The sequence below is a fragment of the Nycticebus coucang genome, chromosome 2, assembly GCF_027406575.1.
Source record: "Nycticebus coucang isolate mNycCou1 chromosome 2, mNycCou1.pri, whole genome shotgun sequence".
Taxonomy (NCBI): domain Eukaryota; kingdom Metazoa; phylum Chordata; class Mammalia; order Primates; family Lorisidae; genus Nycticebus; species Nycticebus coucang.
Window position 1 is genome coordinate 119,878,750 of NC_069781.1, and position 20,351 is coordinate 119,899,100.

At 47.9% G+C, this 20,351-nt stretch overlaps 1 protein-coding gene across 12 annotated transcripts in view; it reads left to right on the plus strand.

Moving 5' to 3' along the window:
- NTRK3 (neurotrophic receptor tyrosine kinase 3) overlaps positions 1–20,351 on the plus strand; it is a 367,735-nt gene that overhangs the window by 53,799 nt on the left and 293,585 nt on the right. For all 12 annotated transcript variants that reach the window (XM_053581711.1, XM_053581720.1, XM_053581708.1 and 9 more), the window contains 2 exons: positions 14,396–14,470; positions 15,113–15,184. In XM_053581711.1, the coding sequence (XP_053437686.1) occupies positions 14,396–14,470; positions 15,113–15,184 (147 nt within the window). The remainder of the gene's footprint in view (positions 1–14,395; positions 14,471–15,112; positions 15,185–20,351) is intronic.

Sequence of the window (20,351 nt, forward strand, 5' to 3'; positions counted from 1 at the left end):
ATGAGGGGATACAGGGATGTGAGGGTACAGGTATAGGGGCATGAGAGCCCTTTACACAGGTCCCATTAGCAATTCTCCTTTCTTCTTAGCTTCGATCTGGATTTGAGCCTCAGAAAGGCATCCCAGTAGTGCAGTGAGCACTTGTGGGGGCAGAGAAAAAGTTGCCTCTGTCCTCAAAGTGTCTCCAGCTCTTTCTACACTCCCTTCTCCTCAGTTGCAGATTTCCTGCAGGGTTAAGGCTTCCTAATAGGAGTTTTGGTTTGGTGTGAGAGGCATTTGATAGCCATGGGGGTGTCTTGAGCCCATGAGGGACACAATCCAATGTCATCTTTGAAAAACGGAGTCTGGAACAGGCTAGAAAATAAAGACTAAAAGCTGAAAGGCTTGTTAAGAGAAGTCCCTGGAGACTTCTGGGCGTGAGGCTTTCTCAGGACGAGGGAAGTTACCAGAAATATCAAGGAGGAGGGTTGATGGGTCTTAAATCTAAGAGAGAAAGATGTCAAAGATCTCTTGGATAGATAGTATTTTCTTTTTTAATTTGTTTTTATATAATATATATTTATTTTGGATTAATATAAGGGTACATGTGATTGGGTTACATTGTGTTTGTTAGGTGGCATCCAACTTGTAGCTGAGTCCTTCACCCAGGAGGTGTGCCATATACCTGTACATTGTACCCATTAGAGGGGGCTTACTGAGACTCCATTCTCCCTTCTTTGTCCCCCCCTACGTGCATATGAATGTCTTTTTCCCTCTTGTTGTTCGTGTACTAGATTCAAATTAGTATTGAGTATGTAGGGTGCTTGCTTTTCCATTCTTGAGAGACTTTACTAAGGAGAATTGTCTTTTCAACTCCATCTGCATAAATACAAAAGATGTAAAGTCTCCCCATCTTTCATGTATGGCTGAATAGTACTCCATGGTGTACATAGACCACAGTTTATTAATGCATCCATGGGGTGATGGGCACTTGGGTTGATCCCACATCTTGGTGATTGTGAATTGAGCTGTTGTAAACATTCAAATGTAATTGTCCTTGTGATAAAACGATGTTTTTTTTCTTCTGGGTAGATACCTGGTAATGGAATTGTGGGATTAAATGGGAGGACTACTTTTAGCTCTTTGAGGATTCTCTAGCCTTCTTTCTGAAAGGGTGTACTAGTTTGAGGTCCCACCAACAGTGCAGAGGTGTTCCCTTCTCTCCACTCCCACAGAAGCATCCGCAGCCTTGGGACTTTGTGATGTGGGCTAGTCTCCCTTAGGTAATATCTCCAGGTGATTTCAATTTATATTTTTCTGATGATAAGGAATGATGAATATTTTTTTGTTGAGACAGAGTCTCACTTTGTTGCCCTTGGTAGAGTGTGAGCCACCGTGCCTGGCTGATGATGAGCATTTTTTCCGTGTATTTCTTGGCTATTCATCTGTCTTCTTGGGAGAAGGTTCTGTTCATGCCTCTTGCCCAGTGATTAATTGTGTTGTTTTCTCTTTGCTTGTTGATTTGCCTGGGTTCTTTGTAGATTCTGATTATTAGCCCTTTATCAGATTTGTAATATGCAAATATCTTCTCCCATTCTGAAAGCTGCTTATTTGCTCTGTTTGTTGTGTCCTTAGCTGTGCAGAAGCTTTTAAGCTTGATCAGGTCCCAATTTATTTTTGTTGTTGCTGCTTTTGCCAAGAGGTTTTCTTCATAAAATCTTTCCCCCGCTCAAGAGTTTTTCCCACACTTTCTTGTAGAGTTTTTACAGTTTTGTGTCTTAGATTTAAATCTTTCATCCAGCACGAGTTAATTTTTGTAAGTGGTGAGAGGTGCAGGTCCAGTTTCAGTCTTCTATCTGTGACTAACCAGTTCTCCCAGCATCATTCATTAAATAGGGATTCTTTTTCCCATTGTATGGTTCTGTTTGACTTATCAAAGATAACATGGCAATATGAGGTTTGTTTCATCTATAGGTTTTCAATTCTGTTTCCTAGATCTGTGTCTCTATTTTTATGCCAATACTATGATGTTTTGATCACTATAAACTTATAGTATAACCTGAAGTCTGGTAGAGTAATGCCTCCAGATTTGTTTTTATTTCTTATTTAGATGGCATTTTTATTGTACTTGCACATGCTGTGCCCATGCCAGACATCACTAATCAATCACAGCTTCTCCCCTCCTCCTGCCCCCCCCACCCCCCAACCCACAGACTCCTGAACACAGCAGTCTGCCAGCTCTTGCTAGCCCTCTGGTATTGCACCTAACTTGAAATCAACTCACCATGTCTGCTGTGATGTTCCAAGTCAGGAGGACTCAGAGGAGGTAGTTTGGAGAAGTTCAGGAGGTGAGAGGAGCTGTTCTGTCCATATTTGCTCTCAGGAGTCAAGGGGAATGCATATTGTGTGAACAAGAACCACAGGACAGGGGAGAGGTCAGGTGTCACGGGGGTAGAGCTGCAGACCTGGAATTGATGTCTAGTTAGGCAGTGATTGAAATCATTGAATACAGTGATGCCTTCAGAGAGGTTGAATCTCTGGGAAAAGGAACAATTGGATAATTGCTAGAGGAAAGGAAACTAGTAGTGATGCTTAAGCAAGGGAGAGAAAAGTTAACAAGAGCAAAACCTGTATTTCCTGCACTTGGCTGAAGAAGGCCATCTCTCCAGCTTTTCCCTGGAACTCTCTGTGGAACGTTTGTAAATTCCAGAGCTGGCTTCCTCACAGATTAGGAGGGCTAATGCTAATTCCTTCCTTTCTGGTTCCTGATGTAAATCCGTGTTGCTTCCTTCCGGTGCTGGGGTCTTTAAAGGAGCCGGCCAAGGGGACCAACCTCTTGTAGGGCCCTCCGCACAGTCTATCTTTCTTCCTCCGCCCGTGATTTCGCTCTTCTCTGTGGCTTGATCACCTCCCAGCCAACATACACAGAGGAGAGAGCCGGGCACCACTGATGTGATCTTGTCTTTCAGATGGTTACCTTGACTAATCACTCTGACACCCTCAGGTTCTGGAATAATTATTCCCACAAAGCCAAGGACTCTTTTTCCTCCAGTGACCTGGAATTACCCTCTAGCGAATTACCCTCTAACAGCGTAAATGCCCCCAAGATTTGGACTGACTTTTCTGCATTAACTTTGAGGCAGGGTTGCAGTGAGAAAATCTACCTTTTTAATAGGGGAAAATATTGCTTTCCTAAGTCTTTATGCAATGCACTTGAGCTTAATGCTCACTTACCAATTCGCCTTTATAACTTCCATATTGAGTGAATTAAGTCCTCCATGTGGGTAGTTATTAAAGAAGTGATAAGTGCTTTGTAATTCAGTAAAGGGTGGTCTGGCCATTTCATATTTTCCTAAGGAAATTGGCCACCTGAGGGGCAGCACTCTTGAGAGCCCCTGGGGCCCCGGATTTTAGGCACAGAGCTCCCTCTGTTGGATTACTTTCAAGCCAGCTGCTCAGACCTGGACCAGAGTCCAGCTCTTTCTCCCCCAAGGCCCACTGGGAGTAAGGGTCAAAATCAATGTCTCTCTCCCTGCCTGAGGCAGTTTCTACTCTTGATCAAAGACCTCCATATTCTCTCCTGGTTCAAAGCTGAGATGTCTAGTAGGGACCAGAAATTTTAATATTAACACAGTTTGGTTGTCATCTGCAGACAGGAGACTTTCTCCCAGGGGCCACAAGAGGTCCAACCCCTGATCCCAATCACATGGGAACAGCTTACTTCTTTAGATTTCCAAGAGGTTGGAGATAGTGCTGTTCCCATCAAGATTTCTGTAACCATCGCTTTTACATGTCTTGCTGCAAGATCTCAGCATTCATTTATTCATTTGTTCTTTAAAATTTCTCTGACCAGGAACCAGAATGCGTGTTGCAGGTACAAATATCTACAACAGACAGGTTGCCCGGCTTCTTGCATAGAGCTTGTATTCCACTAGGAGAGAGACTCAATAAACAAGTAAACACAAAAACTGACATAATTAGAGATTCTGACAGGTGATATAAAGGAAATATGTAGAGTGGCATTTCTCACACTTGACACTACTGATATTTGGGTTGGATAATTCTTTGCTGTGGTGGGGGTGGGGAGGGGTTGTCCTGTGCTCTGTAGGGTATCCATGACATCTGTGGCCTTTACCAACTAGGTGCCAGTGGTATCTCTCCAACAGTGACAGTCAAAAATGTCTCCAAACAATGCCGAATGTCCCCATGGGGCACAGTCCAGCCTTGACTTGAGAACTGCTGATCTAGAGGAAAGTTTGGAGAATGGCTCTAGCTAGGTTGGTTGGTTAGGCTTTTCTGAGGAAGTGACATTTTAGAAGAGTCTTGGTCACTGGAAAAACCAAATGCAAAGACCCGAGAGGAGGGAGCTTGTTTGCTGTTTTGGAGACTAGAAAGGAGACCAGAGAGGTTGAATCTAGGTGAATGTGAGGCAGGTTAGTTTGAGCTGAGGAGGGGCTGGCATGAGCCTCACCACGTGTAGCACCTTGCTGGTGTGGTGGAGTCTGACTTTTGTCCCAAATGAAGTTCAGGAGAAGCTGCAGGCAGTTTTTTTGTGTTTGTTTTGGTGAGAAGGCCATGATTAGGTTTACGTTTCAGAAAGCTTATTCTGACTCGTGCATGGAGGAGAGGCTATAGGCAGGCTGGAGAGCAAGCAGAGGTCGTGTTTGGAGGCAGTGGTCTTCCTGATGGCGGATAGCAGCCTGGGCTCATGTGGCCACAGTGGGGGTGGCAGGAAGTAGATAGAGTTGCTATCAGTGGTGGCAGTGGGCCTGCTAATGGCACGAGTGTTGGGAGAGGAGAAGAGGTGAGACCAGTAATAAAGTTTGGCTTGGACAACTGGATGCTGTCAAGGTCACGTTCTCATATGGAAAAATCTCGGTGGGAGGAAAGCAAAGGTGGGGTTGGGTCTGCTAAGTTGTCAGCTCAGTGCCCAGAGCTCAGGGAAGAGGTCAGTTAGAGAGATGCACATATGTGCAGTCAGCACGTAGATGGTGTTTGGGGCCGAGCATCTGAGAGACATTACTGTGGCTGGATGGGGGGAGGTAAAGAGAAGGGTCCTAGGGTAAAGATCTAGGAGATGACAATCTTTGGAGATCAGGCAAAAAATATGGAATCCCCAAAGGAGCCTAAGAAGGAATAGCTGGAGTATAAAGAAACCCAGGAGAGAGGGCAGTCAAAGAAGCCATAGATGGAGAGGAGAAGAGAATGCTTCAAGGGAGAGGGATTGGTTAAAGAGGTAAAGTGCTGCCAGGAGATTGGGTGACTGGACATAGTGGAGGGTTGATTGGATTTGCCAACATGGAAATCACTGGTGACCTTGGCATTGCAGTTTCAGTGGCGTGTTGGGCACAGAAGACAAATTGGGATGGAGAATCAAGGGAGGAAGTAAGGCCCACAGTAGAGCATTCTTTTGTAACCATGTGCTGTAAAGAAGAGCAGAGATGTGAGTCTGTACCCAGAGGAGGATGTGGAGTCAGGGAGACTGGTTTTTTTCCTCAGATGGGCTCTACTAGAACATGGTTGTAGGCTGATGGGAAAATGTAGTTGAGAGAGAGTGAGGGCACAGAGAAGAGAAGGAGAAAAAACATGAGTGAGTTTGTGAGAAGGGGAGGGGTTGAGGGCAGGGAGGAGGGTCCGCGTGGGGAGCTGATTGACAGCTGAATGTCTAGCGCTGATCCCTTGTCCCTTATGGAGTTCTTTCTTTCATTTGCTCAGTTGTCACTGTGCGTTTGCACAGCTCTGAAAGCAAAACCTCCTGCCCACTCTCTAAGTTCTCTCTTAGAGAACTCACGCTTTGATGAAGGCCAAGGTCATGTGGGGAGGGGAAAGGTGGAAAAAATGTGGTAATGTGCTGAGAGCATTCCTGCCTCTTCCTTGTTTGAAGTGAGGGGCCCACCTATTCCCCCACATCTGACACTGCTCCTGGCAGCAGAGTGAGACCCGGTCCTGGGAGGGAGCCATGTACGTGGAGCTCTGAAGACCTCTGCCATCCCCTTCCCCCTGGCGGTAGGCTTTGTAGTAATTTCCTGTCCCCAACTTGATGTTTAGTGCTGTGCTCTGGGCCACATCCCCCCTCAGTGATCAAGTTCAGGGTGCCTGTGAGGTTGGACCAGAGCTCTGGGCTATTCAGGGGTGCGGGGTGGGGGCCATGTAGGTCCTGAGTGCAGAGACCTTCTGGCAGCTGAGTGGCTACTTAGTACCGACCTGTGTGGATTCCCAGGTGTGTATGTCCCCTGGGGCAGCCGATTCTTTGGGAGATTTTGGAGGTGAGTAAATGGTGGATAAGACAGATATGATCCCTGTTTTTGTGCATTACAGTTCTGGGATAGAGACACTGATGACAAACACGTTATCAAATAATCAAATAAGACAATTATAGATGGTCTTTAAGGGCAGTGAAGGACATCAACAGGGATTTGAGCCAAGAGCAACTGGAAGGGAAAGGAGAGACTCACCCTGCCCACACAGGGACTCAGGGCAGCTCCTCTGAGAAGGCGATTTGTGAGTGGGAACCTGCAGGATCAGAGGAGCCATGGAGGAGAGCTTTATGCGGGCCTGGCCGGGACGAGCCCAGCATGTTTAAGGACCAGAAGGCGGGTGCGTGTAGCTGGAGCCCATGAAACGGGGGTAGAGTGCTAGAGAAGGGCCCATAGAGTCAGCTAGCGGCCCCCTGAGGCAGGACCTTTGGATTGTATTACCACAGCAAAGCGGAACCGTTTGAGGGTTTTAAGCAGGGAGGGTACACTGGCAACAGCAGAAATGGTTGAGGGAGGAGGATGAAAGCAGGAGGCCAGTCAGGAGGGGATGTTGTTCTCCACGCAGAGGTGGTGGTCTCCTGCAGCGCTTACGTGTGGGCATGCTGGGGTCACTGTCCAGAGCCAGCCTGGGCAGTGGCCCTGAGGTGGAGAGAAGCAGGTGGCTGAGGAGGCGGTCAGGGCCGTGTGGCCATAGGTTGATGAGTTCAAGTACAATAGCCTGGAACCGCCAATGAACTGGCTGGCTCCCTGGTAAAATCCCGTTTTTGTGAGTTACGTCTTTTCTTAAGGTGCTAGCAGAGGGGGTGTGCCCTTGATCTTTTCCTCTGCTAGGAGGCTTGGCATCTCTGCACCTGAATGGCACAGGTGTGTGCAGGAACATTCTTCGTTCCTGGCACGAGCTTTGGAATTGATCAGGAAGCCAGCACAGGTGCTGTCGTCTCTCATCTGTTCGCTGTACGATCTGATCTGAATGTTCCTTTCAGCGGTCCCAGGGGTCCCAGATGTGGGGCTGGCTTGCTGTTGTCCTTGGTGCACAGATGCTTGTAGACTTGTGTGCTGTTGTGCTGGCATGCTGGGGTCCACCCCTGAACCCACTCCTCCAGTCCCTGGACCCCCATGCTCTTGGGTATGGTTCCCCAGGCATTTAGTACCCACACCCAGGACAGCTGTTACGGAAGGGAGAGCTGGATGACTTGGCTGCTAGGACCTGATGCAGTTCCCAGCCTCCTTGGTGCCGGAGCATCATGGAGCCCTTGCTCCCAATGGCTTGTTTATAATGCTAAACATATCAGACAATTGAAAGCTAATGCTACTGTCTGGATCACTAGACATAATGCGCCTGGATAACAAATCAATTTCCTCATTGCCCTACAAAGCTTTGGAACCACATGCACTGCCCATTGTGTGTGTGCACGTGTGCGTGCGTGCGTGTATGTGTGCCCAGTATCACGCTCACACCTATGTGTGCTCATACATGTGTGTGCTCCACTGTTGACCTGTGAGGAAATGGAATTCAGGCTAGTTTCTCCTAGGCACCCACTGGAGAGAAAGGACACCTGTATGCAATCTCGTTGTTCTCCAAACTTTTTGAGTTCTGTGTGGGAAGAGTGGGCAACTCATATATAAAAAACATCAGGGAAGCATTAGTTTCAGCTGCCTCCTGCCAGGATGTACCTCCGAGTACAGTGAACATAATGTTTGCGGGCTATGTAAATGTGAATTATGAGTGCACTTTCAGAAAGCTTCACTTATCCGCTAACTTCAATTATCCAGAAAGGAGGCACAAAACAAAGTCGTAAGAAAACAAGGGTAAATAGCTCCCCATTTGTATGGGTGTATATGTGTGAAGTTTTCATATTCCCTTAGATCAGTGTTTCTCAACCTGTGGGTCGTGAACCCTTTGTAACAATGAGAATACATCACGACATTAGGAGGGCCGAGAATCACTGCCTTAGATCCTATTTTCTCTTACTTAACACACAGTTCTAAGAATAGCAATGGAATCAGCTATTTATTGCTCTGGTGCTGAATTGAAAACTTAGGCATTGCTTCCTCTAACCCTCGCCACAAACAGGTTTCCTATGGGGAAACTGAGGGACTGGAGAGGCTCACGTAACTGGCATGAGGGCACCTGGCTTCCATTGCTAGAGCCTGTGTCATCTCTAGGTCAGCATGCTTCCAGATGCCAGCGCCTGAAGCCTTGTGCTCCAAGAGGTGGCAAGGAACTAGTCACACCACTTCGGGAGGGAGGGGGCCTTGGGGGCAGCTGCTCAAGAGGTGAGCGTCCCCAGCCTGATATCAAAAAAGGAGCCGGACAATTGGTAAAAATGGATGCAATAACCATTAAGAATCAGAAATCCTCCCATTTGCAGTAGAGAGGTGTAAGTTCTGCATACTTGAAATGTTTCTGAGGGCTTTGCTGTATTGCAGCCAAGCAGAATAGTTAGGTTGGTCATGATGATGGAGGGTCATCAAGAACGTGTAAATCATGATCTCTTCACTCTGCTTAAAAAGGCAAGGAGGTGTGTAATGCATTTTAGGGGGAAAAAGGAACACACAGTAAGGAAGTTGAAAATACAGAGGTTTTGCATTTAGATTTAGTTGTCTGGAAAATTTGGCTATGAAGAACAGCTCATTAATAGCAGCGAGAAGTCACAGTGAGAGTAACAGCAACCTGACACCAAAGGAGAAGAGGGGGAAGCTTGGACAAATGAGGCAATTCCTGGCCTGCCATGTACGACAGAAGGAAAGGTGTTCCCTCATCCCACTGACAGAAGCCCCTGTCTTGCTGGGTGTGTGCACATGACCAAGGACGTTCTGCTAGGTGAAGGGTGTCTTGGTGTCTCAGCCACCTTCATCTTCTGAAATTAGATGGCAGTGCATATCTTAGGGTCCTAGAGTTTTCTGTGTAGAGGAGGCATAAATATTAAACATGAAGTCGTAGAGGTATAAACAACTCTTAAACATATCCACATGACATGTTTTTAATTAAAATATGGACCACACAGTCTGTACCATCTAATTTTTAGATGCTTGGAGATTTCCAATTCATTTTCATATTGGTCAAAGCAAAAACAGAGGGAGGAAGACAGAGCTATGGCACAAAAGCTTAATCTCGTTTATTCTAGCACACACAAAGGATTTTCGTGTTCTCCGTGAATGTATCAGTTAATTTAATTTAGGCCATATCTCATTCCAAAACTGGGTATGAAGCACCTACCTGTGGTCCTAAGGGTCTCTAAGACTCGGGATTGGATATCGTGAGTCATTGAGAGTTCAGCTGTTTCTGATAGTTTTTCTAATATTCCAGAAGAGACTCTGTATGGCCCTCCCTGTCTCGGCCTCACTCGGTCACAGCTGGCAGCATCATGAAATCCTGACCATGGAGGTCCACTGTGACCTCATTGAAGTTTGGGAGCTGCAGCGCTAAAGCCTGGCTCTGGCTCGGGAGGTCCATGTGGTCATGTATTATGCCTCACTGCCACTCTCTTGAAGGAAAAGAGGCGCTCATTAGCTCTTAGCAGAGCAGAGACTCACTGCAGAGTGTCATTGAGGGCAGTAGCAAGAGGGCAGGGAGGGTACTGAGCTCACTCTCTGGCTAGGGAATGAAGAGGCACGAGAAATCCAGGAGAGAAACTTCCAGGGGAGGAAAAGGCTCTTGGCTGGTGGATCCAGCCAGAGATGGTGAGAAGAGACCATTCTTGCTTCTCAAATGTGCAGCCTGGCTTGGACTAGAGTCCCATGAGTCAAAGAGCTTTTCATTTCCTCTCAAGTAATGCCTTTGCCTGGGGAGGGTCCTGGGAGCCTTGGCTGTCAATCTTTTTTCTCTCCCCTGGACACAGTGACCTGGAGGCAGACTTTTGTGTGTTTTGGCCTGAGGCCTTATAGTGTTTGCTGCAAAGCAGTCATTTTTAAAATTGATGTTGTTTTATGTCATGGGACTCTTGCTTCTGTGGCAATCTTGGGCAGAAGCTTTATATAATAAGGCAAGGTTTCTCAGTCTCAGTACTGTGGACATTTTGGGCTGGCGATTCTTTGTGGCGGGGAGCTGTCCTGTGCACTGTTGGGCGTTCAGCAGCACCCCTGGGTCCACCCACTATAAGGCAGTGTTACTCTTTTTCTCCAGTTGTGACAACCAAAACTGTCTCCAGATGTGGTCACACGATTGCTGGGGGAAAATGGCCTCCCCTTGAGGACCACTGTGTTAAGAGACTGAAGTGAGGCGATTTATTTAAGGAAGGGGTGGGAGCCTGGAGCATCCACCTTTGCCTTCCTCTGCTCCCTCCCCTCCCTGTTCCTGACTGACGAAGGGACACCCAAATTGAGATCAGGGCTGTAGGTCCCCAGACGGGCCACTGCCACTGCCGTGCAGGCCCATTGACCCATGTCCTGGCATGGCTGACTCTTCTCCCCTATGGTGGGAGTGCGTTTGTGAGTCACCCTGGCAGGGCTGAACCGGCCAGCCTGGGGTCCTGGAGCAGAACCATCCATCACCACCCCACTCAGCGTTCAGGCACCTGACCTTCCTTTAGAAACGTGTTGTTGCTGATGGTTCTTCAAATGGCAAAACAAATGCTAAAACAAGTACTCAATGGAAACCATCCTGACAGCCCAGAAAAGCTACAGAAAGGGGAGGCCACATGTGGCTGTATGGACCTAGTACCCACGACTTACCTTTAACAAAAGCGACCCAAACCTGCTCTCCTACTTTGTCTTACTCATTTATTTTTTTTAGAGCCCGCCTTTCCCACTGAACCTCTTGGCCTCCCTGACAGCACAAACTAGCCAGCAGAGTAACCCTCGCTGACCCCTCCCCACCCTACCCGGGTCTGGTACCCAGTGGTGAGTCACAGGAGAACTTGGCAGGCACCCGGCGATGTCATCCGCAAATGTCAGGCCTGCACCTTCGCCGTCCTTCTCTTCCTTGGAACCTGCTCTCATGTGGCATCTGCGCGTTCCTTGAACCTGTTTATAAATTTCTGCTGGAACGGTTTTCCTAGAGGTCGTGAGTGACAGGTTTCCTACCGCTGCGCCCTTCTGCCATATGGGGATTTTTATCAATGATTGCTGAAAAAAACGACAACTTCCAGCAGAAGCCTGATGCCATTTTTAGCTTGCAAACTGAGAAAAAACTACTCAGCCTCTGTAAGGCACAGAGGGAGAATCATCGGCATATTTGGCTCTGCCCCAGGACTCACGTGTGTCCCACGCAGCCCAAGGGCTTTTTAACATAGTCTTTTCAGTTATTGCACCATTCTTACCACACAGGTATGTTCTCATTCCCATTTAGCAGATGAAAAAACTGAGCCACAAACAGGTAAAGTCATCTGGACAGGGTCACGTAGGTAGAGGCAGGGATGGGACACTGGTTCCGAGGCAGGATTCAGTAACTTTTTTCTGCAGAGGCCAGAGAGTAAACATTTTAAGCTTTGTTGCCACATCGCCCATGCTTCACCTATTCAGGTCTGTCACTGTAGCTTAGAAGGGGCCATGGGTGACAGTAAATGAACAGGCATGAATATGGAAATTTGAATTTCATATAGTTTTCGTGTGTCACAAAATACGATTCTTCTGATTTTGTAAAAATATAAAAGCTATTCTTAGCTCTGGGGCTGTCCAAAGGCAGGCAGAGGGCAGTCGTCACTGTCCCTTGTCCCAGAGCTCTGACTCCTCACCACACTATTGCACTGTGGCTATAAAATGCCATTCCCTGATTTAGGAAAATGCAGACCCACCCTGCAGAGGAAGTGGTGGCTGTTATTCTATTTAACAGAGGACTCTTTGCAGCCAAGAGTTCGTCCATTTCTCCACCACAGCTCAGGGTGTCCATCTGTCCGGGTGGGGTCAGTCTGCGGACCACGAGGGCTGAGAAAGATAAAGTTTTGAATGCAGTAGTGATTGACAGCCCAGCCGTAATAAAAACATATTTATGGCATTCAAGTGTGAGCTGAGAAAAATGATTCCACTTATTTGAACAATTTGGTTCACAGTCCCTTTTTGGGAGCAGATCCTTGTAGGATGCTGGGCTCCCGTGAACAAAAGGTACTCCGTGCAAACACTTAATCTCCTTGGGAACTTACCAGTGGCTCAGGAACCACCCTGGGGGACCTAGTGGCATAGGTAGTCCTGCTCCTTCTGGTTTTCCTTTCTGAAATGTTGCCAAGGTCCCTGCCGTGGTGGGACCAGACCACCCAAACTGACCTGGGGCTATGAGGCTTCTAGGGAGAAGACTTTGGAACTGGAATCCAATACCAACCTGGCCACCTGGTCCATGTCCCCAGCAGATGCCAGTGTCTCTGGCTGCTCAGCAGGGACTTTGAGAGAATGTGGTACAAAACAGGCTCTCAGCATACCTTATCGCTCTGCGGTGCTGAAATGCTTCCAGAGGCCCTGGCAGCCACGGGCCTGCTGCCTTCCTGGCTCTGGCTCGACTTGGTGACAGATGGCAGAGCTACGGGTGTGGTTGGGCTGGGGAGGAGACGTCTAGGGAAGGTGGCTGTCACTTTTCTGGCCAGAATGTGCCTTCGGTAGCTCTTTCACAAGATGAGCTGTCGCCTCTCTGCACTCTTCACTAAGATGATACTCAGACCTCATGGGCACTGACTGAGAGTCAGGTCTTAGGAGGGAGAGGTGGGCAGCGGAAGGCCTTTTCCTGAGATCCTCTGGTGCTCCATGGACAGCAGGTCCATGCGAACGGGCATCTTCCGCATGGCTTTAGAGCTGGGAAGGCTTTAGTAATCGATAGTCTAATGGTTCTGAACCTGAGGACTCTGAAAGCAATAATGAGGGATATTTGACCCTGGCGTTTGGTCAATGTCCGAAGCACTAATGGAAATCAGATCCCTACCCCTGACAGGCCTTCTTTTGCAAATAGAACTTTCAAGTTTCCTTGCTTTGGGCTGGAATTTATGCACTGGGTGAGTGAGCACTGGTTTGTGTCTGCTGATGAAAAGCTCTGGTTAACGGTGATTTATATCTTTGATTAATAAATCCGAGAAGATGAATTAATTAGTACTTAATACATGTAGTGTGCTTGCCAGACACAAAGCTCCTTAAACATGAGCTCTCCAGGGAACAAGTTCTAAAAGGAGATTTTTGTGTGTGTGTGTGATGAAAAGAGGAAGAAACTGCTGATCTAGTGCAACCTTCTCCTTTTACAAATGGAGAAATGAGAGGCCCAGAGATGCGAAAGCACATGCTCAAAGTCACGGATGCTGGAGTGTCAGGTGAAGCTGGACTCTGGCTCCTTGAATATCAGATGCAAGTTCTCTCCACAAAGCCCTGGGCCTGCCTGTCCTTAGGGGTCCTCCTCTGCTCCAGAGTCAGCTGTGCCAGATCAAGCCATTGGTTTCCTTGAGCTCCAGAATGGATGGGCTGTGGTCACCCCAAGGGGACTATCAGTGTCTGGACTCTGTTGGCTACTGGAGGCAGATGTGTGTCCCTCCTTGTCTTTTCTACCCAGAAGTCACGCCCACTGGCAAACCAGCACTACTTTTTTCTTTTTTTTTTTTTTTTAAGCCACATCATTTGCATTGCTATTACCAGTGGGAGCTAAGAAAGAACCTTAGGAAATCTTAAATACAGGGTATGCCAAAAGTTACCCCTAAAGTCACGATACATAGAGAAAAGGGGAAATTGTAGCTAAATGAACATTTATTTACAAAGCAGTCATTAGAAAATTTTACAAAGAGTCAGCCAACCACATAGACAATATTTTGTAAAATTTTTAATGACAATTTTGTAAATGTACATTTAGCTACACCCTATGTATGGTGATTTTAGGGGTGACTTTTGGGACACCCTGTAGGAAAAAAGAAAGGGAACAGAGGGAAACTCAGAAAGACAAGCAAGGAAATTAGGCTTCAAGTCTTTGAAGAGTAGAGTCTTTCTGGAGCTGAGGGGACACTGAATGCTGTCTGTAGGGGGCACGTGGACCCACTGAGTCTGTTTAATTCTCACAGCGCCCCTGTCAGACTCGTGTGTCCTGCTACATAGAGGAAGACGCTGAGGCTCAGAGCCATTTGGTGACTGGCAGAAGCCTAGCTGTGTCAGGCCCATCCAGGATGCAGACCCAAGTGTCTCTGGGTTGACAGCCAGTGCCGTTGCCAGTACCCCTCCCAGCCTCCCAGACCTGACTGTCACTCTCCTCCTCCCTGCAGACACATAGAGAATTGGCGTAGCCTGCACACACTCAACGCTGTGGACATGGAGCTGTACACGGGACTCCAAAAACTGTGAGTGTCCCTGGTTCCCTTCCTGGGTGGGGTGGTAGGTGTGGCAAGGCTGCCTTCCGTGCTTCCCCTGCATGGGGCTCTTCTAGAAGAGCTAGTGCCATCTACTGAAGAGATGTCATGGGCTCCAAAAGCCATCTCTTCACTGCCCTGCGCATCACTCCAGCCCAGAGAGGTAGGGCTTGTGTGCGGCCACAACCTGAGGTGGGCCCTGGAGCACTGTCCTCAGCCCTGTACCTGGCTACTGAGCTCCTTGCCATAGGAGATCTCCCCGTCCCTCTTCCTGGGGGTGTCGGTGCTAGAGGGTGTGAAGGACTGGGGTGGGGAGACGGAAGAGGCACCAAGCGGGCTCTAGCCCTGTCCTTGTTGACCCAGCAGGAGCCCCCGTTCTCACTGCTGGCCAGGGCAGGTGATGGCAGCGACCTACACTGCCCACCCATGTTCCAGCCTCTCACAGAGCCCCAGGGGTCTGAGACCAGATGCCGCCACTGGGCATGCCTGGGGATGGCTGGTGAAGGAGAGACTGGCTTGACCTGCAGCGGCTGCCACAGGGCCAGTATGGCCTGACTGCCCTGTCAGACTCAGCCCAGAGCAGATGCCCCTCTGTTCCCTGACCCCACTGATTCTCTTGTCCTTTTTTGCCAGGACCATCAAGAACTCAGGACTTCGGAGCATCCAGCCCAGAGCCTTTGCCAAGAACCCTCACTTGCGCTATATGTGAGTAGAGGCGGGCTGCATGGAGGGGGGCGCATGTTGAGGAAAGAGCCCCGCGTGGTGGGTCCAGACCTGGCAGTGCCGCTGTGTGTCCTTGGTCACGGCCCTGAGTTTCCTTGGGGCTTCCATTTTACCTCTCAAAAGGAGGGTTTTGAATTTGATGATCTGCAAAGCTCCTGTCTGGGAAAAGGAAAAGTTTGGGACTAGGGCTTAGAAGGAGGCTGTCCTGAGTCCCACGTTTATTCACTTTCATGATGAAATTTGCCATTTTATGGGAATATAAATGATAGGAAGTTCCACTTATATATAATGTGAATATTGCACTTCCGAGACCATTCACAGATCTGCAAATGTGTGTACATGTGTGTGTGTGTGTGTGTGTGTGCGCCTGCACACAGGTGTTGGGGACAAGGGCTGGAAGAGGAGAGAAAGCAGGACCAGCCTAGATGTTGTATCTAAACAGACTCTGGGTTTAATGGGGAAGAGCTCAGAGAAGTGGAGAAACCTGTGTAAGGTCACACAGCTTTTAGGGGGACAAGCTTGAGGTCACATGGCTATGGGTGGGGGTTCCTGTCTGTCTGTGTCTCCCCTAAACTGCCTTGTCTGATTGGTGGGAGGGCTCTGGGTGGACCTAGTGGAACAGCATCACACAAGCTTGGTGCTTCCTTTCCCAGGGTAGTTTTGGGCTGATAGACCCTGGGAAGGACTGCCATTTTTAGGGGGCAAGATGGGCACGACAAGAAGCCTAGGGATAAGACATCAGGGCAAATGCTGGCCTGCTGCATTCACGGGGGATGCTTGCTGTCTGGGACAACTCTTCTTCAAGGATAGTGGCTTTCCTGGACATCCATTGGACGTGTTCCCAAAGAGCAGAAATTCTGCAGGAACCAGGTAGGGTGGGGTCCACTGCATCTGAGGACACAATGGAGGTGTGGCAGTCTTTCACTGGCCACTTGAAGATTTTGCTGTTTGAGGCCCTTTGCGTTGACTTTGGAAGGGCAGCCTGGAAGGATGGGAATCTCGTCTGGAGAGGCAGAGCCTTTCAGGGAAGTGGAGGGCAGAGGAGCCAGGGCAGGAGGAAAGAGCGTAGTCCATGGTAGAGGGGGAGTCGTTTCTCTTTGGGGGTCCTGGCCCTACCCATGGTCTCTATGTGTTTTCCTAAGCACATAGTGAGCGCTCAATAAGAATTGTTTTTCAGTAAGTATGGCCACCTCTGCTTTGTGCTGAACTTTCTTTCCTTACTCTGGAAATAGCAAGCTCTGTGGCCACTGCTCAGGGCTAGATGTGTCAGCGCCAGGGGCCTGAGACCTCCCTTTTGATGTCTGCCCTTAGCTGTTTCCCTCACTGAACCTCTGTGGGGAGGTGTGTTCTCTGCAGCGGGAGGCATAGCTGGGACCAGAGAAGGGCCTGGACCAGATGTTCCAGGTGTTTATTTTATTGAGGGCTAGAGTTTCATTGTAAAATATCCCCTGAGAAAAGCTTTTGACATCTGAGAAGTCTCTTTTTTCATAGTAACTTGTGCAAGGGCCACAAAGCCAAATGCCCGTGGTGGACCAGGTGGGGAGAGTAGAGGCTGGGACCAGGAGTCCTTTCCCAAGGGGTAGCCAGTAAGTGGCTCTGGCTAACCATGTAGGGTGGGGCCCAGTAATGCCAGACTTATAGTTTCAAGAAGATTTGAAGAGCCAGTGAAACCATTTCAGTTTTATTATTTTTTTAAAATTAAATCATAGCTGTCTACATTAATGCAGTCATGGGGTACAATGTGCTGGTTTTATATACAATTTAAATATTTTCACCTGGTTAGGGCACTGGCCACATGCACTGGGCCTGCTAAACAACAGTGACAACAATACAAAAGAAAAAAGCCAGGCATTGTGGCAGGTGCCTGTAGTCCCAGCTACTGGGGAGTCTGAGGCAAGAGAATCACTTAAGCCCAAGAGTTTGAGGTTGCTGTGAGCTATGATGCCATGGCACTCTACCGAGGGTAACATAGTGAGACTCTGTCTCCAAAAAAAAAGACCGTTAACTCCACAGGCCAAACGGAACCACGCTATGGACAGAATGTGGCATAAAGGGTGCCAGTTTGTGGTCTATTTGGGGTAAAGGTGCTCTCAAAGTGGGAGAAGTACTATCTCCTTTGAGCTCAGTGGTTGGGGGCTCAGGTCCCAGAACCTTGTAGGGTGTGGTGTCCACAGCTCTTAGGGAGATGGAGAGACCTTTGGGACCCATGGGGTTTCCATAGACTCAGCAATGGGAGCAGAGGTGCAAGCTAGCCACAGATGTTGCCAAAGGGGTTGTGCCAGAACATGTCTTTGGCTTGCCTTTGAGCTCCATGGAAGGGGGCTGTGACATACCACCTCTTTTGGGATGATCTGGGATCTACTGGTAGGTGCTGGCAACACAGGCTGGCGAGACTTTTCAAGATGCCTAAGGCTTTGGGGCTGAGGGGTTCTGGTTGGAGTATGGCTTGAGGACTATGTTGAACGTGCACATGACCTTGGGCCCTGTGTTCTTTTGGACACATTGGCCAGCCCTTGTCAATGTACTTGGTGTTGGCTGTAGGGACATCACTGAGAAAGATAGATCACCATTAGTCTGTCCCCAGTTTGGGTCCAGCTGCACAACAGGGGCAAGTTGGGAGGCTCAACTTGGTGCAACAAAGTCAGCACCAGTCTGGAGCTCTGACCGGCATGGTGTGGCATCCAGAGGGGCCTGGGGGTCATGGAGAGACACACATGGGCTTTGTCCCTGGGTTTTATTTATTCACTTTTCCTATTTATGAAGACATACCCAGATCCCAATTGAGTAAATTTCCCAGCAGCTTTGGGACATTTTCTCCTGCAAATGGGCCGAGTTTCTCTGCTCTCTCACAACATCTTCTATTTCTGTCCTCTAAATGCATTTACAAGTCTTCAGTCCCCAGCTGAGCAATCACAAGATGATCACTTACTCCAGCACTAATTGCCAAGCCCTGGCTTGGCGGCTTTTTCTTGTCTTTCCGTTTTTTTTGTTTAGGGTGATGGCAGAGGAGGTGTCTTTCTCTTCTCCCCTCTGCACAGAATGAGAAGGAGGAAGTGATATCATTGCCCCTTGCTGATGTCAGGTTGTCCGAGTTGTCCTGATTGGTTCAGCCACCTCCCACCCCATGCTGTCATGGCATTAAGCAGTGCCGTTCTCCCCACACCAGAAAATGAACCGGTGAAGTTAAAGCCACGTTGTCTGGCACAAAGAAGGCTGGAGATGAGGACTTGTGGGCCCTGCTTCAAGGATGATGAGTGACTGACCATCTCCTTTTGACTTCTTCAGTTTTCTTTATTTCTTCCTATTTTATCTTCTTATATAGGAGAAGAGAATAAGTGGAAAACAAGACACGGATTCATACATAAGGAGGGAAATCTTTTTTGAGAGACTGCAGCATTCTCGGTCCTTATGTCCTTTCCCTGATCTTGAGGATTTTGGATTAGAGATTCTGAAGGATAAGGGTTTCCCAAATTGATAATTGGAATTGCTATTTTCTAATCTTCAAGTGGGCATAATAATAGTGCCCATTCTAGGGATGGCATGTGGCAAGGAGTGAATGACAGGAGGGACACACAGCAGTCGGCCCAGTGCCCAGCAAGTAATCAGAGTTCAGAAATGATGGTTGCTAATAATGATAGTCATTATTGTTATTGGTGGTGATGGTGGTAAAAGAATCAAAGAGGAGGGGTTAGGTGCCCTTGCTGGCTATGCTGACCATGTCTTTATTCTGGAAAAGTTGGAGTTCTGTCTCACAGTGGAGTCTATCTCTTGGGCGACTGGAATACTCATCTCTGTTGTGTTTCTTCCTTGAATATTGATGAGTAAAACATGCCCAATTCTCGATTCTCTCCAGTTAGTCCCCCCTGGCCTTGCTGTAGACTAGAGTGTAGGGTATATGTAGACCTCTCTGTATACCCTGTTTCAGATGGGACCTAAGCAATTGATTAGTGACCTGACAACTTTCTTTATTTCTATCTGATTTGAGACCATGTTCACCAACACCACCCTTGAACTTGGATTGTTTGTGGAGTCCTCTGAGCCCCCCAAGGCAGCTTGCTCCTGTCTTCCTTTACAGTTTTTTTTCTCTCTGGCGCAGTTCACACACAGACTGGCTCTCCGACGTCTGGGGGTCCCCGTAGGTAGAGCTGTCCATGAGCTGTACTCAGGTGCCAGGGCTTCCTTTCATCTGTTGAGCATTTCATGATTTTCAAAGTGCTTTTTCATACATTAGCTCACTAAATTCTCATAACCATCCTGGGGGCAGCAGGGAGGTAGGTAGCCTTATTTTACATCACAGGAGACAGGCCCAGAGAGGGTCTGACTTGTAAGCAGCAGAAGTGGGACTGTGCCCAAATCCTCTGAATCTCTCCACTGTACCTTAACCGGCCAGAAGGGATAATGTTTTTCTCAGAAGCAATTAAAAAACTTACTAAGGTATTTAGGAAACTACACCCCAAAGGCTGGTATTAAAAGAGAAGGGGGAAAGGCTAGTATTGTTTAAGAAATTACTGTGTGCCAAGGACTGTGCCTGGTGCTTTTGCAGACATGAGCTACCTCCCTCCTCACAGTAACTGTGAGTTACCCTTCCTCTATCCCCATTTCACAGATGCAAACACTGACGCTCAGAAAGAAAGACATAAGCAAGTTCTCCTAAGGTCACACAGTAAGCTAGTGGGACAGTCAGGATTTGGACTTTGATCCCTTTGACTCTGAAGTCTGTGTGCTTTTTTTATATCCCAGGAGTGTTCTGTCTCTCTCACTTTCCCGGTGAGAACTCCTTATAGGAGGGGTGGGCATCTTTAAGGTTTGATTAGAAAGCCATTGTTTCCCTGTGGGCAGTCAGCACTATCCATCCTCAAAGAGCTCTGTTGAGAAAGTTCTGTTTAGTTTCCCTTCTATTCAGGTCAAATCCTATAATGACAGTTACATTACAACCTGAATATCTTTATTATGAAAGATTTCTTAGTATTAGCCTATGGCCCACTTATTTCCAAGAACATTTAATGTAAGATTCCAGCAAACCAAAAGAATTTCTTGAATCCCTTAGAGTTGATTGTTGTGGGATCTCTCTTGTGTTCAGTTTCTTGCACTTTTCCAAAAAGCTTTGGAGGCCAGACCAAGCCATTCTTCTCTCTGCTGTAAGCAAATG